This window comes from Microplitis mediator, chromosome 2, assembly GCF_029852145.1.
Source record: "Microplitis mediator isolate UGA2020A chromosome 2, iyMicMedi2.1, whole genome shotgun sequence".
Lineage (NCBI taxonomy): Eukaryota > Metazoa > Arthropoda > Insecta > Hymenoptera > Braconidae > Microplitis > Microplitis mediator.
The window spans coordinates 3,998,575-4,019,722 of record NC_079970.1 but is presented as its reverse complement, the minus strand read 5'-3'; the positions used below and the strand labels follow the sequence as shown (position 1 = coordinate 4,019,722).

At 30.3% G+C, this 21,148-nt stretch overlaps 3 protein-coding genes across 3 annotated transcripts; 1 reads left to right on the top strand and 2 right to left on the bottom strand.

The window, feature by feature from the left end:
* Positions 1-519: 519 nt before the first annotated feature.
* Positions 520-2,411, top strand: LOC130663165 (mitochondrial ornithine transporter 1). Its single transcript, XM_057462274.1, has 5 exons — positions 520-827; positions 1,015-1,251; positions 1,318-1,472; positions 1,561-1,833; positions 1,901-2,411. Exons 1-5 carry the CDS (start codon positions 743-745, stop codon positions 2,075-2,077), a joined length of 927 nt encoding a protein of 308 aa, XP_057318257.1. The 5' UTR covers positions 520-742; the 3' UTR covers positions 2,078-2,411.
* On the bottom strand, positions 2,100-5,413 carry LOC130663164 (FAST kinase domain-containing protein 5, mitochondrial). Its single transcript, XM_057462273.1, has 6 exons — positions 4,234-5,413; positions 3,936-4,097; positions 3,717-3,866; positions 3,012-3,240; positions 2,543-2,926; positions 2,100-2,462 (listed from the first exon to the last, which is right to left on the bottom strand). Exons 1-6 carry the CDS (start codon positions 5,295-5,297, stop codon positions 2,355-2,357), a joined length of 2,097 nt encoding a protein of 698 aa, XP_057318256.1. The 5' UTR covers positions 5,298-5,413; the 3' UTR covers positions 2,100-2,354.
* A 932-nt stretch (positions 5,414-6,345) lies between these two features.
* Positions 6,346-7,971, bottom strand: LOC130664160 (putative ankyrin repeat protein RF_0381). Its single transcript, XM_057463965.1, has one exon. It carries the CDS (start codon positions 7,969-7,971, stop codon positions 6,346-6,348), a length of 1,626 nt encoding a protein of 541 aa, XP_057319948.1.
* Positions 7,972-21,148: the final 13,177 nt, after the last annotated feature.

Sequence of the window (21,148 nt, the reverse complement as noted above, 5' to 3'; positions counted from 1 at the left end):
AACTACTAGTAAGTTAACACACGTCAAAATTTTTAATTTTTCATATTTAAAAACCGTTTAATTAATAATGAGTGTGAATGTAGCAGACATGTGACGATTTTTAAATTTTAAAGAAAATAAATAAACTAATTAAATTTAAAAAAATGCGCGTACTAATTTTTCATTGATTTGAATACGTATTTTAAAATTTTTGTACTTACATTTTATTTATTTATTCAAAAATTAATAAATTGCCAGCTGTCAGCTACATTCACACTCATTAATTAATAACATTAATATGTATTTTATTTTTAATTATTTGAATGTGAAGTAATTTAATTAATAAGAAAAAAGATAAATATTTATATTTTAATTTGTTAAAAAAATATTTTCATTTTTCCCAAATAAGTGATTTAGCTGATGCGCATGCGCTGAGTAAATTAAAAAAAATTGTTTTATTGTTTAATGTACTGTTAATAATAAAAACAAGTATTAATAATTAACTATAATCTAGGAACTTTGTGTCGTATTACGATGATCCACGATGTGAAAGTTTAACTGATGGTGGGGGTATGTGTACCATGTGTCCATGTGTTCTGATGTAATCTGGAGATTCTTAGATTCTTTGCCCGGACAGTAGATCATTTAGCAATCAGAGCTCGGTTACTTCTACCCAAATTATTTGAATATAAGCCGACAAATTTATATACTAAATTATTAAATTAATTAAATAATAATAAGTAAATAGTAATTACTGTACAAAATGGCTTTAGAACCGCTCGGATTTCAAACAAATAAATTTCAACACCTCAAGACAGGATTCATTGATTTTACTGCCGGGTCTTTGGGTAATATTTAAATATTTAAATTATCAATTTATTATTTAATGTATCAAATTATATCGATACTTTAATGTGTAGTGATAATTAAATTCTTTATCAGTCTTCCAATAGATGTTATCATTTTATCATAAGATTAATAATTGTTTTCACTTATTAGATAATGATATAATGTAAAAAAAATTACTTTGTACAGGTGGAATTGCATTGGTTTATGTAGGGCAGCCTCTGGATACTGTCAAAGTTAAAATGCAAACATTCCCTGATATGTATAAGGGCATGGTCGATTGTTTCACAAAGACATTCAAAGCTGATGGTCTTGCTAGAGGATTGTATGCAGGAACAGTTCCAGCAATTGTGGCAAATGTTGCTGAAAACTCAGTATTATTTGCTGCTTATGGCGGTTGCCAGACGGCTATAGCACGACTTACTGGTAGAGTAGTGATTATTGATTGAGTAGATAGTCATTTTTTATTTTATCATTCAATTATAATTGTAGGAAAACCGGATATCAAAAGTTTGAATTCTTTTGATAATGCCTGTGCTGGTTTTTTCGCTGCATTTTTTTCTTCTTTAACACTCTGTCCAACTGAGCTCGTTAAATGTCGGCTGCAAGCTATGAGAGAAGTCCAGTCACAGCAGGGTATTGTGACAGTAAGTTTTAATTAGATTATAATTATCAAATAAATAACAATTTTATATAATAAAGTCTCATTGAATTGTTTTTTTAAATTATTTTAAGCGTCACATTGGGCCTTGGACATTAACTAAATCAATTCTAAATGAAAATGGAATATTGGGACTATTCCGAGGACTTTCATCAACAATAGCAAGAGAAATGCCCGGTTACTTTTTTTTCTTCGGTGGGTATGAACTCACAAGAGGATTTTTAGCTAAACCGGGACAGAGTCGTGATGAAATCGGTGCTCTAAAGACGATGGCTGCTGGTGCCGTTGGTGGGACAGTACTTTGGCTGGTTATTTTTCCTGCTGACGTTGTTAAAAGCCGCATTCAAGTAAGTTTGCTGGTGATATCACTCATGGAAATCAATTAAGTATAATACTTGAACTAATTTTTTTTAGGTACAAAATTTAAATGAACCAGCATTGAGTATAATGAAAGAAATAGTCCGGAATGAAGGCATATCAGCGCTTTACAACGGCCTAAAACCAACTCTCGTACGAACAGTACCAGCAACTGCAACTCTTTTTGTGACATATGAATACACAAAAAAAACACTACATTCACTTCTCGATTAACACTAAGACTATGTAGTTACTGCTATTTTTTTTTATTATTTATTTTTATTAAAATAAAAAAAAGAAATCAAATAACTCTACTTAAAATGAGAAATAAAAAAAAAAAAAAACAAATACCTCTACTATATATAAAAACGAACGTTCAACAATACAATGTCTTCCTAGCATTTATAGATAATTATTATTATAAAAACATTATCACTATCTATTTCACAAAGTCAAAGATTAAGGTTTTAAAATGATAATACATTTATACATGCGTTATTTAGACATAAATTTATGATGTTGATATTTTATTAACACCATGTTGTAATAAACACTCTCTTATATAATTTTTCTTCGCATCTAATGACTTCAATTTACCGTACCACGTATTATAAGGTACCTGAGAATAATAAAAATATAAATATAAGTATGAGCTGTTGACTTATTTAAGTAAATAACAATTAATATTTAAATAATTACCATTACTGGAGTGTAGCCAATTCTTCTGAGTTGTCTTAACTTGGCTTGCATTGTTCCGCATGGGTCATTGGTGTTGCGGAAAGTGTGATTGCTTGAGGCGAGAACAATAGCCAACCATTTTAAATTAACTGGCTCTTTTGGCGCGTATTTTATGCTGCCTACTTCGGATTTTGGAAAATATGAAGCTGGTGATACGATATTATTTTGATCGTCGATGCACATTATGATATCGGCTCGTTGAAAGTGGGGTAACGTTTGCTCTACGAGGAAGTCTTTCGAGCCAATAACTTCCTTTAGGAGACTCACGAATTCAAAAATAAATTTTTGGTATGACTGAACTTTTTCTGTTGGATCTTCGACGTCTAGAATCGACGCACTGTATCTCTGTAAATTAAATATTATTATTATTATAAATATTTTAATAAAAAGTGAAACTTTAACAATGAAATTTATAATAGATTATGATTACCGTAGTCAAATATTTTGAAATTTTTTCAGGTAAAAATGGACCCTTGTAATCTGGCACTTCAATTTTGAGACCTTCATTTATAATTAAACACTCACGACCAATCCTAAATGCATTATTATTATAAACTTCTTTCAAAAATTTTGGACTCAGTACAATTGAAATTAATTCAAGTGGATATATATCTGCTTGTGATAAATACATCAACGATACTGTCAAACTACGGGGGAATCTATGCAATAGAAAATATTTTATTAATAATTTATCGGTACTAGGGTAAGGTGCCGTTTTTTGGTCACCCCAGGGCCAGTTTTGGACACTTGAAAAATTAAAAAATATGAAGTTTTATAAAAATACGCAATGATATGATTAATTTTTTAAATGTTCTCAGAAATACTTCCATTACACTACACTGTATCAAATCGGGAGTGAATTCGGAGTGATTACGGATTTTATTTAAATCCGCATTCACTCCGATTCGGAGTAAATTAAACTCCGAGGAGATTAAATAAATAAACAGTCATCCGCATCGCATTCTCTTTGGATTTAATCCGCGTTCACTCAAATTTTTTAACGTGCATTAGAATGGAAGCTTTAAAATTTTTTTTTGTTAATTAAAATAAAGTATCAAATGTCCAAAAATGGAGCAGTGGCCACAAATGCTACTTTTACCCTGTATAATATTAGTAATAATAAAATTTAAGATACTTTTTAAGTTCACTCGTGCGTCTCAAGTCCTTGAGTTGATCAATAATTAAATTGTACAGCGGAAGTTCTTTCGGGTAATTAAAAATCACTAGAGAAAATAGCATTCTCTCTAAATCTTTAAGTCTCGCAGCAGATAAATGTGGTATGAAACTATTTTCAACAAACATAGTTAGTTAGTATTTTTTATCAATAACCATTTAAATAAATATAATTAATCACCTGTTTATAATTTCATCGATAATATCTTTTTCGTAAACTAAAACAGTAGCAGCGGCATGAGCTGCATGAACAAGACAACCAACAGAAATATCTTTTATTCTCGGTTGGAAAGCATGTAGCAATTTTTTGAATCGCCATAGTGTGTTCAATCCCATGCTTAATCTGAAAAAATTCAGTAAAAAATAAATTATATTTAAAATTCCTTACTAATGAGTAGGGTAAAATATCTGATTGCCAGCTCCGTCTCAGAATGAGGCTTTCCCATAAAGAATTTACTTTAATAATTAAAAAAAAATACCTTGTGATTTTCATGACAGCAGCAATAGAAATTTCTCCCATTTCGTGCATATCTTTAACACTCGTTTCAATCATTTTATCCAGTAAATCAGGATTTCTAATAGGCGTGCGTGTTTTAAAGAACCCCATCGCAACAATTCCAAGTTCATTACCGTTGAATTTATCAATAAATTTTTCAAGACGATACTCCAACTCATACATATTTATCTCCAGTTTTCTCGCAATATTAATTAAAAACATGTAATATAAATAATGTTCAGCTTTCAGTTTACCAGATCTTTTTCCTAGTTTTTTCACCCACTTGCTAACAAAGCGAGACTGCCGAGCATAGCGTAAATGGTACCAGAGATCGCAGGTTTTCATTATATCGTCAACACTCCAAAGATTTGACCTTAAATGACACTCCTGGTCCATCGCTTTTTCCAGCTCAATCAGCAACGGTTCCTTGGTTGATCGTTGCATTGGATACCATAACTCAATATAGCGAAGTAAATTCCACAGTTGATCGTCACTGAAATCAGCGAGATATTTTTTAAGTGTATTCAAAATATTCGAGTGTTTTTCAGGGCTCAGAACACCGTCTTGAAGTTTACCACGATGGTAACTCAGGAGCCGGAAATCCTCGAGCACTTCTGCTGGGCTACTGTCCTCGTGGTTTTTTTCTATTATTTTTTGTACCACATCCTCAGGTATATCTTCATCTGGTATTAATAAAGGTACTATTATATTACCCATTTTATCAGAATTTTTTAAAAGTGTATATGCATATAAATTTTCAGTTAACCGGAGGGTTCGCTCGCTTTTGTCAGTTCCGTAGACTTCATCTTCATCACTGTCATGCTCGTTGGTGGTCTCATTGCACTGTGATGATAAATTTGAATATTTTTTCGACTGATATACTACTGGTGTTAAGACATTGTTTTTATATAAACTTATTGTTATTTTTGATTGTTTGCTAGCGAGCACTTTGAGGTTAACTTGCCGAGTTATCGCCGCAGAATGAAATCTTAAACGTGATAATTGTTCGTGTATGTTTATTAAAGTCTTAAAATTTTTTGAGAACATGATTAATTGATTTTTTATGAGAAAAACTTATTTAAATATTAATAACAAGTAAAATTCAAAGCTGATGCGATTATCACATGGCAGAACATAAGTGATGAGTGAACGTAGCTACGGTTTTACTTTTTTAAATTTAACCAACTTGTCATTATTTTTTATTGTTGCATTTGAATGTTATTTTATAAATTTATGATTATTGTTATTATTTTTATCATAATAAGCAGGGAATTATGCGAAATTTGAAATTGCGCGCGTAAAATCAAAAGCGGACTTATTTGAAAATTCGCGCGCTAAATTTTAAAAAATTTATGAACGGTTTGAATTGCTCAGCTCTGGAAAATAAAAAGAGGGTAAGATTAGAAAAAAAGGGAAGTTAAATATTTTTATAATGAACTAAAGAATGTATTAATAAGAAAAATATTATTTATATTTTTGATAGATTTATAAACTGTTCATATTTCTCTATCATGACAGACATAGAGAAATGACAGAAAAAACAATAATTACACTTTACAATGTGATATTTAATATTTTTATATATATTTTTATTTGCATAAATTAATAAATTTTTGTACTATTGACAAATTTACAGAATTTAATGATGTAATTAGTTTATGATTACGAAACGTCATTTATAAAAAATAAACAAAAAAATTACGTCAAAATAACAGATGAGAATAAAAATAAAAATTTATTACATCGTTAAAAATAACATAAATGTAAAAAATTTAAAAATTAAAAACAATAATATCCCTGATTTGAAAAAATGATTCAAAACAATTCAATTTGAATACTAGGGTAAGAGCACCAGTACTCAGCCCCTAACCAGTAGCCAGCCGGTCATTTACTTTAACATTGGCTCAAAATATATATAGATATAATTTAACATGAGGTGGCTGTGGTGCTCTTACCCTATATACATTCATCATTGAGTAAATGATTTTCTTTAATTAGAAACCTTAATATTTAAAAAAAAAACATATTTGATTAAAAAATTATTGAAGAGTAATTGAGGTAGTTGTTGTTACTTTTAACGCTTCGACCGGAAAAGTTATAAGTATCTTATGAAATGTTTCACATCTTCGTTCTTGAGATAGGAAAATATTTCTTCAATAAATTCACGGGACAACTGTAAAAAAATATCAGCAAGTAATTGTTCAACTTTGTCCAGTAATTCTTTTCTCACGAAGCCTTTTTGGAAACAATTAATAATAATGCCAGCATAGATAGGAAAATTTTCTTCCATCTTATCAGAAAATATTGTATCTCTTATACTATTATTTCTTGCACACATTGTTAACTGGTGTATATTTTTTCTTAACAAATCATAATAAGAAACATCACTCGTACCAATGAACTCAATTTCCATCTTTTCTATTTCTTTTTCACACATTTTGATATATTCTTTCTCCTGTTGACGATACATTCTTTGAATAAAGTTGTCATCAATAACATCATCCTCGCATTCATGATCATACGGAAGAGGTGGTAAGTCTACTTTACTTGCGTCGAAATTGACATTTTCAAGATCACCCGCGTATTCTTTAAGGGTCCGTGTCTTCAGCACGTGCTTTCCAACCATCACAGGCGTGTCATATTCGACGCGGTAATTAAAAATATTTTCTGTAGTTCTCGCGTCATCGATATTTGCACCGTTGAGTAGCAACAACTCCATCATATTAAAACTACCTCCGTCAATAGCAGCGTATAAAGGTGCGACATTATCCAGGTCATCGTATTCTGCGTTTAAAGTATTAACTTTGAAATTGTGGTCTATTAAAAACCTGACTATTTCAAAGTCTCCTTTTTCAACAGCAGCCCTTACAGCTTGTCCATCATCATTGTTATCAGCACCGTAGCTCACCAGAAGTTTAACAATATCAAATCGATCTTTTTCAATAGCAAAAATCAAACATGGAGTATCAAGATAAATGTCGACATCATTTTTACGATTTACATCTGCTCCATGCTCTAATAGATAATCAACTATTTCATAGTTACCACCGCAAACAGCGTGATAGAGTACAGACTGATTATTAACTGCTTCAGCATTGGGATCAGCTCCATTGTTGATTAAAACTTTTATTACATCGAAACGTCCAAGTTCAGCAGCAACATGGAGAGGTGTGTAGCTTTTTGGTTTAATAGACGGCAAGATATCGTCATCATCATCATCATTATTATCATCATCGGAATCCGCTTTGAGCACACTGATTTGATTTACATCGGCGCCAAACTCTAGTAAACATTTAATTAGTTCCAAACTTGCTGTTTCTATAGCAACATTAAGAACAGTATGACAATTAGTTAATTTAGCATGAACATCAGCACCGTTACTTAATAACAGCTTTACAATTTCCAGGCTGTCATTCCTGACAGCAACATGCAGCGGTGAGTAACCACTGTAAGTTTTTCTGTTTTTTTCCCTTCCTGAATCTTTACTATCCAATTCATCATCGGAATCAACAGGAGCATAATTACTTGTCAAAGCATTAATATTTGCTTTATTGCTGAGGATAAATTCAATCAATTCACGGTCACAACTATCGACAGCTGCATGTAGAACTGTGTAGCTGTCATTTTCTCTGTAATTACCAGTAGTGTTGATATCAACTCCAGAAGCTAAAAGATCTTGGACTATTTTACGGTCGATCTTATCAAAGATCAATGGATTCATTTTTTATCTGAAATATCACAATCTTTGATGTATATTAGTTGTAAATAATTATGGTTACTAAAATTATGAGATGCAATAAAAGGTGTCATCAAAGTATTGTATTCGTTACTGACAAATTTAAATGTCTAATAATAAAATTAATTGTATTTACTCAATAGTATTTAATAAAAAGTTTATTATGAATGGTAAGACAAATATATTACCTGTATAAATTTGTTATTATATTAAATTAAAAGCTGTATTACAATGAACACAAAATATAAAAGAGGATAATTATATTAATAATAATTTGATCAGGTGTTTTTATTTTGTTTGGATTGGAGGTGGATCCCCCCCTCCCCTTCGATGATGGTGGAGTTCAAATAAATTCTAGAGCTGGTCTAGTAGCGACTAGAGCAATACCAACCGTAGCTATTGTAATTCGTTGACAGTTGACACAAAATAGATCCGATATTGGTTAGTAATTTAGGAGTAGAGCTGAGTGACAAAAAATCATAATTATTTATTTAAAAATGTATATATTTAATGAGTGTGAATGTAGCAGACATTAGACAAATTTAAAATTATTAATAAATAGAGTAAGTAATTGATAAAATAAAATTTAAAAAAAATGCGCATTTAAAAAATTTTTAAATTGATAAGTGCATTTTTTATAAATTATATTTATTTAATTGTTTACTCTATTTATTTATAATTTTAAATTTGTCTGATATCTGATACATTCACACTCATTATATTTAATATTCTTACTTGATAAATTATTTTCTTAGAATGTAAAATTAATTTTGACAAAATTTAAAAAAAATGATTAAATTTCAATTTTGAAATTTCGCGCCAAGTTGGCGCTACTGCGCGTCGCTGTATTCGACGTTTAAATTTTTGCTAAAGTGGGGGCGGTCGATGAATCGCAAAGTCGATTGCTTGGTATCAACTGGCGGTTCAATAGCGGCAGTCAGTATCATCGACAACTTCAGTGGTAGTCCAGATTCTTCTTTGTTCTTTACGTTTGAATTGAAACAGTATCGCAGTGGCGTCATGTAAAATTGTGCAGTGATTGTAAAAATTTATCTTTATCTTTTCAGTAGTGGTGTAAAGTGTTGAGTGTTCAGTGCTAGTGTAAAGTATTGAGTGTTCAGTGCTAGTGTAAAGTGTTAAGTGTTCATTGCTAGTGTAAAGTGTTGCTGATGGCTGATGCTGATAACTTCCAAGTTCCTGAGCGAAATCATCTGGCATCGTCTGGTGGGAAATAGCAATTAAGTGACGTTTTTTTAGCTGCGATACACTTGGAGCAATTTAATTCAAATCTCCAAGTGTATTAGGACACCCTTCTGCATATTATTTCCCCGCCAAGGTTTGTTCAAACACTTGCGTGTTTTTTTTTTTTAATATTTTAAATATTTTTCTATCATATTCTGCCGCCATTTTATTTCAACGTACGAATTTTTATTTTTCTCCAATTTTTAATGATTTATTCTTCAAATATTTGAATTTACCGCGCAAGTAATAATAATAATTAATAAATTAATTACTTTGGGTGCATTTCCTTATGCGCCTTAAAAATCATAAATAATTCTAGATAATTCAAAAGTTTAATGCTCCGATTATTCCATTTTTTTTCTTTACTCTTCTCTTCTCTACTCTACTAAAATTTTTTTCTCCACTTATTCAAAAATTGAAAATTTTTCCCGCCTAACAGCCATATTGTAAATTTTCATTTGCCATCAACTCTCCTCCATACAGTGGCGCCGCCTTTTTACTGTGCTGTTGATAAGTAGAATCAGACATGAAAAGTCAGACAGACAGCGTGTTAGCAATCTTGTGAATCGTGTAAAATGTTACTCGTGTTTTTGTCAGTTCAATGATAAATAATCTCAGTCTGTAACATTTTTTAAATAAATTTATTTAGCTTGTAGGTTTTTAGTAAAAAAATTACATTTTTTTTGTTCCAATTTTTTTTTTTTTTTTTTTTTTTTTTTTTTATCAACAATAACAAAAACGGTGAAAGTAAATAAAAATGCGTAACAGACGTAGTGTTTTTGTGTAAAAAAAAAAAGTCAACCGGCTCCAGATGTTCCATCCACAAAACAAGAAAATCTCGCGTTGTAATACGAGCCTGAAGAACAAATAAACAATAATTGAGATCATCAGCAACAATAGAGTCAGTACGACTGCTCCAAGGCCACATCATCAACAAGATTCATCTCATCTTCGTGACTCTGGACCTCGAGCATGGACGGGTGAGACTGTGTACCCGTGGAGTAATTTATCGACGACGAGTGTGGGTGTATATGTTGTCTGTATACGTATATAAATATATATATATCTACACACATCAGTATATATATATATGGTTCGACGTATACATGTATGTAAGAAACGAGCACATGGGTACTGAAGTACGTATGAGTGAAACGTAATGTAAAAGTAAGGGCTTGTTATTATTTATAATTTTTAATTTTGAGAAAAATTATTATTCGATAGATAACCAGTACACTGATAATGAGAAAGAGAGAATAGAGACGTGAATGAAGGAAGAAAAAAATTTAACAATTATTGACGTCTTTAATCACTGGGAATTAAAAAAAAAATTATTGTCAAGTCATCACGAAATATTATTTTATTTTAATTATTTTTTGTTGCCTAGTATCGAAACAATTAAGAAAGCAATTAATGATACAAGAGAGATAAAAAATAACTGAGAAAAAAAATTTAATCAATAGATATTATTTAAAATTTATTGCGGACTGTTGTATTAATTGAGAGAACGACAGTGAGGATCGGGTGAATTGAGGATAAAAAAATATATAAAATAAGAGCGAGGTATAAAAAATGAGTAGAGAAGTAAAAACAAAAGTTTATGTGTATTTAGCGAGTGAAAGAGATGGAAAATTCAAGTTTATCATGAGTGTGGTACTGCCCCCGGGGCGGCAATTACCCGGTATTCATAGTGAACGTTACGTATCATATTCCTCTTCTCTTTTTAAACTTTACCCGAAAAACATAATTACGTTGTCATGCGCCTCAGGCTTATAATAACGATTCAATCGGGTTGTTTTAGAATATTCAATAGCTTTTAATATATTGTTTTTTTATTTTCTGTTATTGTTTTATTTGAATTGGAAATTTTTATAGGATATTATTCATTTGTTTTCGTATACATATATTTCGTTTATTTAGTCAGTTATTTAAAAGCTCGAATATTATGGCGTCATCACGAGAGCTCAGAGGATAGAGAAACAAAGAGACTATCAGCAGGATTAGTCGGGGGAGTTTTATCAACAAATGTTACCTCTCACCCTCGGCTATATCAGATCATTAATTAAATACACGTTAATATTATATACTACATCCATATACTTATTTTTTTATTTTCTTTCACTGCTTATTTTTTCTTATGGCGGAAGTAATAATAATAATGATGATAATAATTTTATTTTAATATACTTCAATCTCAAGCCTCTATTTATACAGAAATAATATTAAAAAATTCACAACGTTTCTGTAGTAATTGCATTTTCAAGTGGATCTCTTTGAACGATACTCATTTATTTATATTCCGTATCTTGGATTATGTCATTTTTTTTATTATTATTATCATTATTATTATTATTATTATTATCATTATTACTATGATTATTATTATTTTTCACTAATGTCAGCGTAAAATATTTTAAGCTCGCAACTCTGACAGCTATGGATATTTTCAGCTCTTAAGGTATATTATAATATTCGAATTGTTATGATTTAATGTAGAGATGATAATGATAATGATTTTGATGAGGATGATGATAACGATAACGATAATACCATAGAATTGAATAGTTTTACCAAAAAGCTATTTGTTGTGCATTAGCATCAAACAAGAGTTTAATTCTAAAAAGCGGCAACCTCATTTATATATATATATATATATATATAAATTCACGTGCACATAATACTTGATCTATATAAATAAATTTACCATAGAATAGCATTAGTAATTTGGTATGAAATGTATAAGTGTATGTACATATGCAGAGGTATTTGTAAATGTTAAAATCGAGAAATGACAGAATCGACAATCGAGAACGACAATATGCAATAAACGTAATTAGTAGTTCAATACCCGTGACTGACATTATTATTACTGCTATAGTATTAATGTTCAACCGCTCCAATTATAAATTAATTTAAAGGAAATTCATTGACTAAATTTTATCTTTGTTAGCATTTAATCACACAAAATTGTTTGGTTACATTTCTCTATTGATTTTATATTAAAAAAACAGTAACAACAACCGGGAAATAGATTCTGGCGCAGTATACATGCATCAGCAATAACAACAGAGGAAATTAAAAATAAATGTTGTATAAACACTTTTATAGCGGTGGTGAAAATAAAAATTTCGAACGAGCTTGTATTTTATAAAGCTCTCTTTTCTCATTTTAAAATAGGGGTGGGCACCTAAAACTCCACCTGATGAATCCAGATCCCGGTTTACTGTTATATATAACAGTGGTAGCATCAGCAACAACAACAACAACAACAACAGCAACCACCGGCAGTACTATCACCAAGCCGGGGTGTAGAGTGTAGCGCTTAAGCTTCTATATAACGTTTACGTGAACGCTACTTTTCTCTAGCCCCCTTTTAACGGATGCTTCAACAAATTCCAATCATTCTATAACCGTTTGTTATCGATCGATAATCCTGGCTTGCTCGTCGATCGCAACTAGTGTTGAAACCACCGCCGCGGCAACCCAGTATTTGTACAAAACTACCGCACACCCAACGGCAATACCCGACTCTGATCCTCCTACGGGGGTTAAACTCTAACCAACCAGACTCAACTATATTTATATACATACATCCATATACAAATGTATATTCATATACCTGTGTATATATTATATATAGAGATATAATGTACTATACTATAGTAGTACCTCGGAGATGGTGCCGCGGGCAATGCGTTTGACTTACGAAGACTTTGAAAAGTTAATTTATGTTTAGATCAATGATAACTTTAGAGGGAAGGTTCCACAAGTTACTTGTCTTTACTAATTCAAGTAAAAAATCGCGGACAGAGTAACGAGACGATACAATTAAGACAATTTCGTGAGTTATTGTTTATAAACTTGTTTCAGCTCCGATTGTTGTTGTTGTTGTTGCTGTTGTGCTTTAGTTTATGCTTATATTTATATATGTATATAGTTTGTATTTGTGTGGGCGGTATATCTATGCATGGATTTGTATATAATTGTGCGAAACGTGGAATCAAGTAAACCTCCGGCCTCTTTCAATATACAGTCGTATTTCCAACTGTCCATTCCCAGGCTGGTAATCCTGACACGGTTTCCGGCCCGTACGATGTCCCACGGCCTTCATTTCGCCCTTTCCACCCCCTTTAGTTGCCACCACGAGCAGCCCGTTACGATAATCCGATTTAGTCCTCCCAGTCGTTCAATTCCAATAACATAATAAATTGGAAATTTCGTCCTATTGGATATTACTTGAGCCATCTTCATCAATCATCCGTCCGAGTTTCGAATATGTCTTAATCTTAACAAGAGACTATTACTTTCTGTAAATAATAACGTCTATTTAAACTATATAAATATATTTTCATTAATAATTGTTCAATAAAACGTTGATTAAAAAAATTTATAATGAAATTTGTCTTTCTCTGAAGGGTAAAATAACTTTTTGTTAGAAAAATCCCTCAAGTAAATGTTTGAATCAATTTAACTTTTAAACTCTTGAACTCATTCATTTTTAAATATAATTTTAAATTCGATAGTTGCTATCATGTAATAAAACTATGTAATACATTTATAAATTTATTAATCAAACTAAAATCAAAGATTTAAATAGATCATTTCGTTGATTAAGGTATGACCTAGTTTTTAGTTTGCTTTTGAACTATATATATTCACTGTAAAAAATCGGGAGTAAATTCAGAGTGATTACGGATTTTATTTAAATCCGAATTCACTTCGTCATTTGGAGTTTCGGAGTCTTAAGAAAATCACTTCACATACGAAGTAAATAGGAAATTAGTTTTTTCAGCGAGTGATTTCGGGATGATTTCGATTTTATTTAAATCTACATTCACTCTGATTTGGAGTTTCAATATTAAAATTAACTCCCCTTCAGAGTAAATTTCACTCCGAAGGGATCAAATCATGACACAGTCATCCGCTTCTCATTCACTCGAGATTTGATCCTCGTTCACTCCGAAAATTTTTTACAGTGCATATATATATGTATGTAAAAACGTTAAAATGATTTATACATGGAAGATATTTGAATGTGCTAATGACCGTAATTTTCGGACAATTTATCGTTCCCCCGAAGCCAGGAAATAATTATTGGCACATGTCGCAGACATATCACATGTGTGTTGGCATCCTCGCAGAATATACGCAACCAAGTTGCTGCTGCTAATGTAGCCGTTGTAGAAACGAAATTGCTGTTTCGTGTCACTCACTGCTCCCGAGGGCGCCTTTATATCTACTATCTCTTCATTGCCTTATATACAATACGACTATTCGTCAGTCAAGCATAGTCATAGGTATAGAAATTATAGCCTATAGTTATTGCAGATATATCAGACCTGCTGTGCGGTTGATGACATACTTTAGCTGCAGGGATTAAATTTTTAAAACGGAAAAAAAAAATTGCACTGTCGTGAAAAAAGTGATAATGAGTAATAAGCAATGCTATTTTAATTTTAGTACCGATAAATTGTTCAAGTTAAATTCTTTGAGCGATAAAGTGTCTCGATCCCGTAATTTAAATCGTATGAATTTTTAATTTAATTTAATTAAGAATGCAGAGGATTTTTATTTAAATTTTTATTGGATTCGCGGTTTATGAAATTAACGAGTATCTTTAACATCTTAAATATTTAATGGAATCAGTATAAATGAATATTCTCTGTTAGATAATTTATTGAATGTCTCGATAGAAATGATACTCAACCATCTGTAAAATCGATTTACGTTATACATATATAGATTCTACTAGTATATATAATATACATACACATATATATTCAATATTTCTCATGCTCAGTACATTACGATTGAAAAAGCAATGATGAAATAAAATATTTAAGATGCAATTTAGTAATGCACCTCAAGTTGAAATGGATATATAAAAATAGATGAGTTATTTTTCTTTAAGACATTGATAAAAGACTTGACTTGTCATATTAATTCATTGACATTTAAATACTACTTAATAAAAGTTTACTTTATAATAAAAAAGAGTTTTATTTATTTTTATAAATTAAAAACTTATATAAAATAAATTATAAAACTAAAATTAAAATTAAAATAACTTCCGTTTGCAAGCCTTGTTAAAACAAACTGCAATGCAACAAAAAATAAAATATAAATAAGCATCAAAGAAATTTATAAAAATAAATAAATTTCATGTCGGACATTTTTTTTTTTTTTTTTTTTTTGGAAAAATTCAACGATTTTTATCTTATATAAATAAATTAAAAGAGTTGAAAAATATGTGACATATGTGTACATATATGTATTTATCATTCGGAGCGTAGTATTTATAGGATAAGATAAAATGCAGGTTTAATTTATTGAATTCATCCATAAAATGTCAGTTTAAAATAAATCTTTTTTATTTAAATATTGAGTGAGCATATGAAGTAAATTATAAATGAACGTAAAATTTAATGGTATCAAGTCTTATATTTACACGGAGAAAAATTTTGACTCAAAACCTACGAATTTTTATTATGCTGTCGACCAAACTTGAAACAGAAAGTGAAGCATCTAAAAATTTATTATGCTTTTATGAAAAATTATTATGCCGCATCACAATTATTATAATGTATGAAAGTAATTGTTATTAAATCTTATCGATAAGTGTTTCGCGCGTAGTAAGTATTATGATACAGCATAATAATTTTTCGTATGAGCGTAATAATTTTTTGGATGCTTCCCTTCCTGTTTCAAGTTTGGTCGACAGCATAATAAAAATTCGTAGGTTTTGAGCCAAAATTTTTCTCCTTGTATCTATAATTTTGCGGTTTTCAAAAAAATTTTTACTCATTCTCATTTTTTGAGAAAGTTTATCTTTTTTTTTAAATAGTAAAATTTAAAAATTTTCTACTCGATTCAAAAAAATGCACCTGAAGATCGGAACGTTTTTCGCTTAACGAAAATGGAAGAAACTCATGTAATTTGACTGCTTAAAGGTTATTTAAGGGGTAATTAGAGGTGGTGACAATTTTTAGCTGACATACCAGCACTTATGCGAAAAATTTCAGAAATTTAAATACAGTAGATTTTTTACTTTTCATTTTGTCATTTTATTTTCGTTTTGAAAAAAACGTTTTGATCTTCAAGTGCATTAAAAAAAATAAAATAAATCTTCGCTACCTTAGTATATAATTTAGTGTAGTCTGTTTATAAAGCGAATTAAAATTAGCCAGATGAGAGAAGAGAAATGTGAATTTTATAAGGGATAAAGAAGTCTAGAGGAAGGGCTTTAGTTGTGTTCTTTTGTTGTTTACGGATTATATAAATGATACATCTGTTAAATCTTTTGTTTATTCATGTACCATTATTATTATTATCATTATTATTATTAATATTTGTTTTAGTATAGTAATTTATATTGTTATTATTATTATTATTATTATTATTATAATTACATTAGAATAATTGTGGTTAAATTATAATAAAACAATATATAATTATAGGAAGACATAATTACGTTTGCGGTTAACCGATTGTTTTTGTCAATTATAGCCGGTGGCAAAGGTAAATTTGAATGTGCAGTTGTGAGTATATTGAATATATAGGCCACGTAACGACTAACAACGCCTGTAGGGCCGCAAAATTGATGATCTTTGAGGATGAGTCGCGTGGCGATTCGATCGATCAAATCAACAGTTACAGTTGCTTCCACTGGTGGGTTTAATGGGTCTGTAAATGTTTGTCGACAAAGATCAAACGGAATATCACGTGATCGTTTCACTGTACTATTGTATTTCCCCAATCTCATGATAATTACGTTTCGTTGATTTATCAGTAAATAATTCAATTATCAAAAATTTTTATTTCAAATTCGCGGATCATCAAAGTACATTTTTTAATTTATAGAACATATATATAGTTCGTCTTTTCATGTTAATTTAATTAATCGCATAGACGTTTGTTCATTTATTGTATATTTTGAACTCTATTGTGTTTATGGCATTCGAATAGACCAATAGAAAAAGATTTCATTCATAATTATGTTACATATTTTGACTTTGATGGTAAAGTCAGTCAACTTGATATTGCATGAATGATGTTTATTACAATGCTCTATAATAATGTACACGGAGAGAATGTACACGTTGAGCAAATATTTATTTAGTACTGATGAAAATTAACTTGATTTTGGCAAACATGAAATGTGATTACCGGTAATTCTCTTGTTTTCAAATCATACTCATATATGAAAGAATTTTATAAAACTCTATATATAGAAAGAATTTTTTTTTTTTTTTATAAATAACTAAAAACTGTATCGAAAATTTACCACTCATTCTAAGTCAGCTGTCCCGAGATCACTTTAAATGACAGGATAATTTCTAGTAAAAAATATCTCCGTGTATTTTTAATACTATTTAATTATTTCATCGTCTTGTACAAACTGTCGGTATGATTTAAAGTGAATACGAATTAGAGGTGAGGGAAAAAATTTTAAAACAAAAGAATAAAAAATGAATTTATACGTGAAATAGTTTTAAATTCAAAGGTTATTTTAATTTAAGTCATACAACAGTAGGTATTGTGCAAAGAGTGAGTATCTTTATATGTGTCAGGTATATTGAATATATATCTTCATATCATTATCCATATCATGGAAAATAGTAAAAAGTATATGATGGCGTATGTCAGAGTGCGTATGCATCGTCGGTGTAGATTGAGATCAGAGTGTGTGGTACACTGACAGACAGAAACACAGTACGATATGATATGATATGGATATAAATATATGTATGTATGCATGCACGGACGTAGGATGCACATAGGGTATGTTGTGTAGAGAGACGGTACTCTGGTACAGAGTATAGAGAAAAGCAACGAGCGAATCCGCAACATCCTCGTAGGAAGCCTCAGGCTAGTCTGTACCTGACGTACTTACGGTGCACTTGCAAATCCCGTGATGCGCGTCTTTCGCCTCAAGCTTCTCATGCTTCTCCATACCACCATGTCTGTGCTATCTTTTTCATTTATGTTTTATTTTTTATGTTTTTTATTTTTTTTGTTGTTTTTTTTCACTATACGCACTATGGAAACTTTTCCTTTAGCTTGTCTCATTTTACGTCACTAGCATATATTATCCTTCGGCATATAGATATAAATATGTTTTTTTTTGTTAATTTTTTTCATATAATTAATAATTATCATTTTTCATTTCTTCATTTTATTTTTTTTATCTTCGCTACTACTGTTCTTATAAGTAAAGTGAATTTGTTTTAATACAACAACGAAATCAACTTCAGAACAAGTAATTCGCGGTTGTGTTTTCGTAAATGATATGTATGTATATGTATATATATATAACAAATAGATTGCCGCCAGGCATATGCCAATTTTATGATATTCTATTTTTAGTTTTTTTTACTCGCATTTTGTTATTATGAAATTAATTAACGTATTGCCATAGGATATTTTGATTCAATACATTTTGATTACGTATACAATAGCAACAATAAATTGAATATTTTGTAAATAATATATTATGATACAAGTATTGTTGAAATTGGAGAATTTAATATGGATATTTCATTATGAATAGCAAAGGAGGCAAACAAAAATATCAAATCAGTTTTATTGTATTTTTTTACAAAAATGAAATTATAGTATTTACAAACAATAGACAATTAAAATTCATACTGCTAACTAGAGTCTATTATTTTATCTAACGAAGGATCAATTAGAGTCAGAAAAATGGAAGGTAAAAATATGAAGAAACAAAAAATGGTACAAAAAAAAAAAAAAAAAGGTATTTCGGGATGAAATTTCCCATCGTAGATTTTTCACAATGAACCTAAATCTATCATACCCTCAAAATCCCTATATTCGAACCGTGATTTTTCATTTTGTTTTTATAAAACTTTTTTTTACGATTTCTTCTTTCTCGTTTTTTTTACTTTATTTTATTACCACTTTTTTTATCTCCGTAACTCCCGAAGCTTCGTGATCTTCGTCACTCTGTCCTCTGTCTATTCACCTCACTCTCGATCTTCCTCATCTCTATACTGGCTCGCTGGTTGGTTGCTTGGTTGTTAATTTGCATTCACGATAGAAAAGTTGAGCCCGACTCATTAACGAGATAACCGAGCTTGGGATCCGTCAACGACACAGACTATTACGAGACGCGAAAACCAGGCTACATTTAATTTTAAACTCGAATATTGACAAATCAAATTGTATCCGATAAAAAGTTATAATCGTTTATATAGATTTTCCCAGGAGACCTATATATTATTTTATTATAAAGTAAAAAATCAGTTAGTTTCTTTCATCAAAACAGACTTTTACCACATTATATTATAAAACTTTAACTTCATCTTTTTTAACAATCGTCAAACTCATTTATTACCGCACCACTAAAAATACACTGTACAAAATCGGGAGTGAATACGGATTTTATTTCAATCCGAATTCACTCCCACTCGGAGTTCCGGAGTTTAAAAAAAATCATTCCACATGCGGAGTGAATAGGGATTTTTTTATGAGTGGAGTGATTTCGGAGTGACGCGGATTTTATTTCAATCCGCATTCACTTCAGTCCGGAGTTTTAATCCTTAAATAAATTTATATTTAATAGAAACAGCTGTTAATTAGAAACATAATTATTTCAATAAATAATTTAGATATTAATAATTAAACTTAAAATATTATGTTTTCAATTTATAAAATGTTTGAGTAACTCGCCAAATCATAATTTCATATATTATAATACATAGTGAAAATATTAAATTATTGAATAGCTATGGCATAGTTTTTATGGGAATATTTTATATTTCGGTACAATATGAAATGATATCTCGTGATATGATTGATCTAAGTCATACGACAGTTTGTGACTCAATGGACGTATATTTGTTCCAGTTGTATTATCAGCTGCTTATAATTTTTAAAAATCATTTCGCGTGAATATATGGAAAAGGAGCTCGTAATTATTTCCGTACTCAATATAAATGTCAAAATATCAAAGACCTAAGCTCACTATGTATTAGTAATTTTTTTTATAATTAATATTTTCCGAAACTTCCCTTCGGAGTGAAATTCCACTCCGCGTTCACGTCGGATTCACTTCGCAAATTTTTTACAGTGTATCTATTTTATTTTTCATACATCAATACCTTCTTCACCCATCATTACACTACTTACTATTTGTTTTCTATTCGCTATAGATTAAAAAAAAAATATTTATAATCACACAAAGTAATATTAATAGACGTATGACGAGTAATCAATTGTCCATGACGATATTAGTTCATTATAGATTGTATGGTCTTATAACTAGTGGTGCATGAATGCATTAGATCGGTGGTCAAGCATCCAAGCCAGGCATATAACCTTGCCAGGCAGGTGCTTAATAACCGGCTAATTGAACTGTTGGAGATATTGGCAACAACGTAATGTTATGTTGTCTATACACTCGACAGTACCAGTACCAGCAACAGCACTACAACAACAACAACAACAACAACAACAACAGCAACAACTATAACTAGTGTTGTACGTTCAAGAGTATACCCTATATCGGCGAGCTCTTGATCAATCATCACTACTTACAATGACATGCCTCAAAATTGTTTCACCGGGACTAGTAAACATGTTACATTAGCTATTCATTTAACATTATGTAGGTGGATTCCTAATATCGCCACACTCGACATCACTGATCATTATTTATTAAACGTTATATAGATTCCTCATTTTTCATTATTAAATTAACGAGTGCATGTATCAGTTAATTATTTATATATCAGCATCGATACCCTTCGGCATTATCTTAACTCACGGTTTGACTCACAATAAATTATTTAAACTCAATAATACACGGTCGAATTAGGTATCGTTAGAAAAGTTATTACTTGTTATGGTTCAAATTATGTGCATTCAAATTTTGCGCGAAAAAATTTTAATTTTTTTT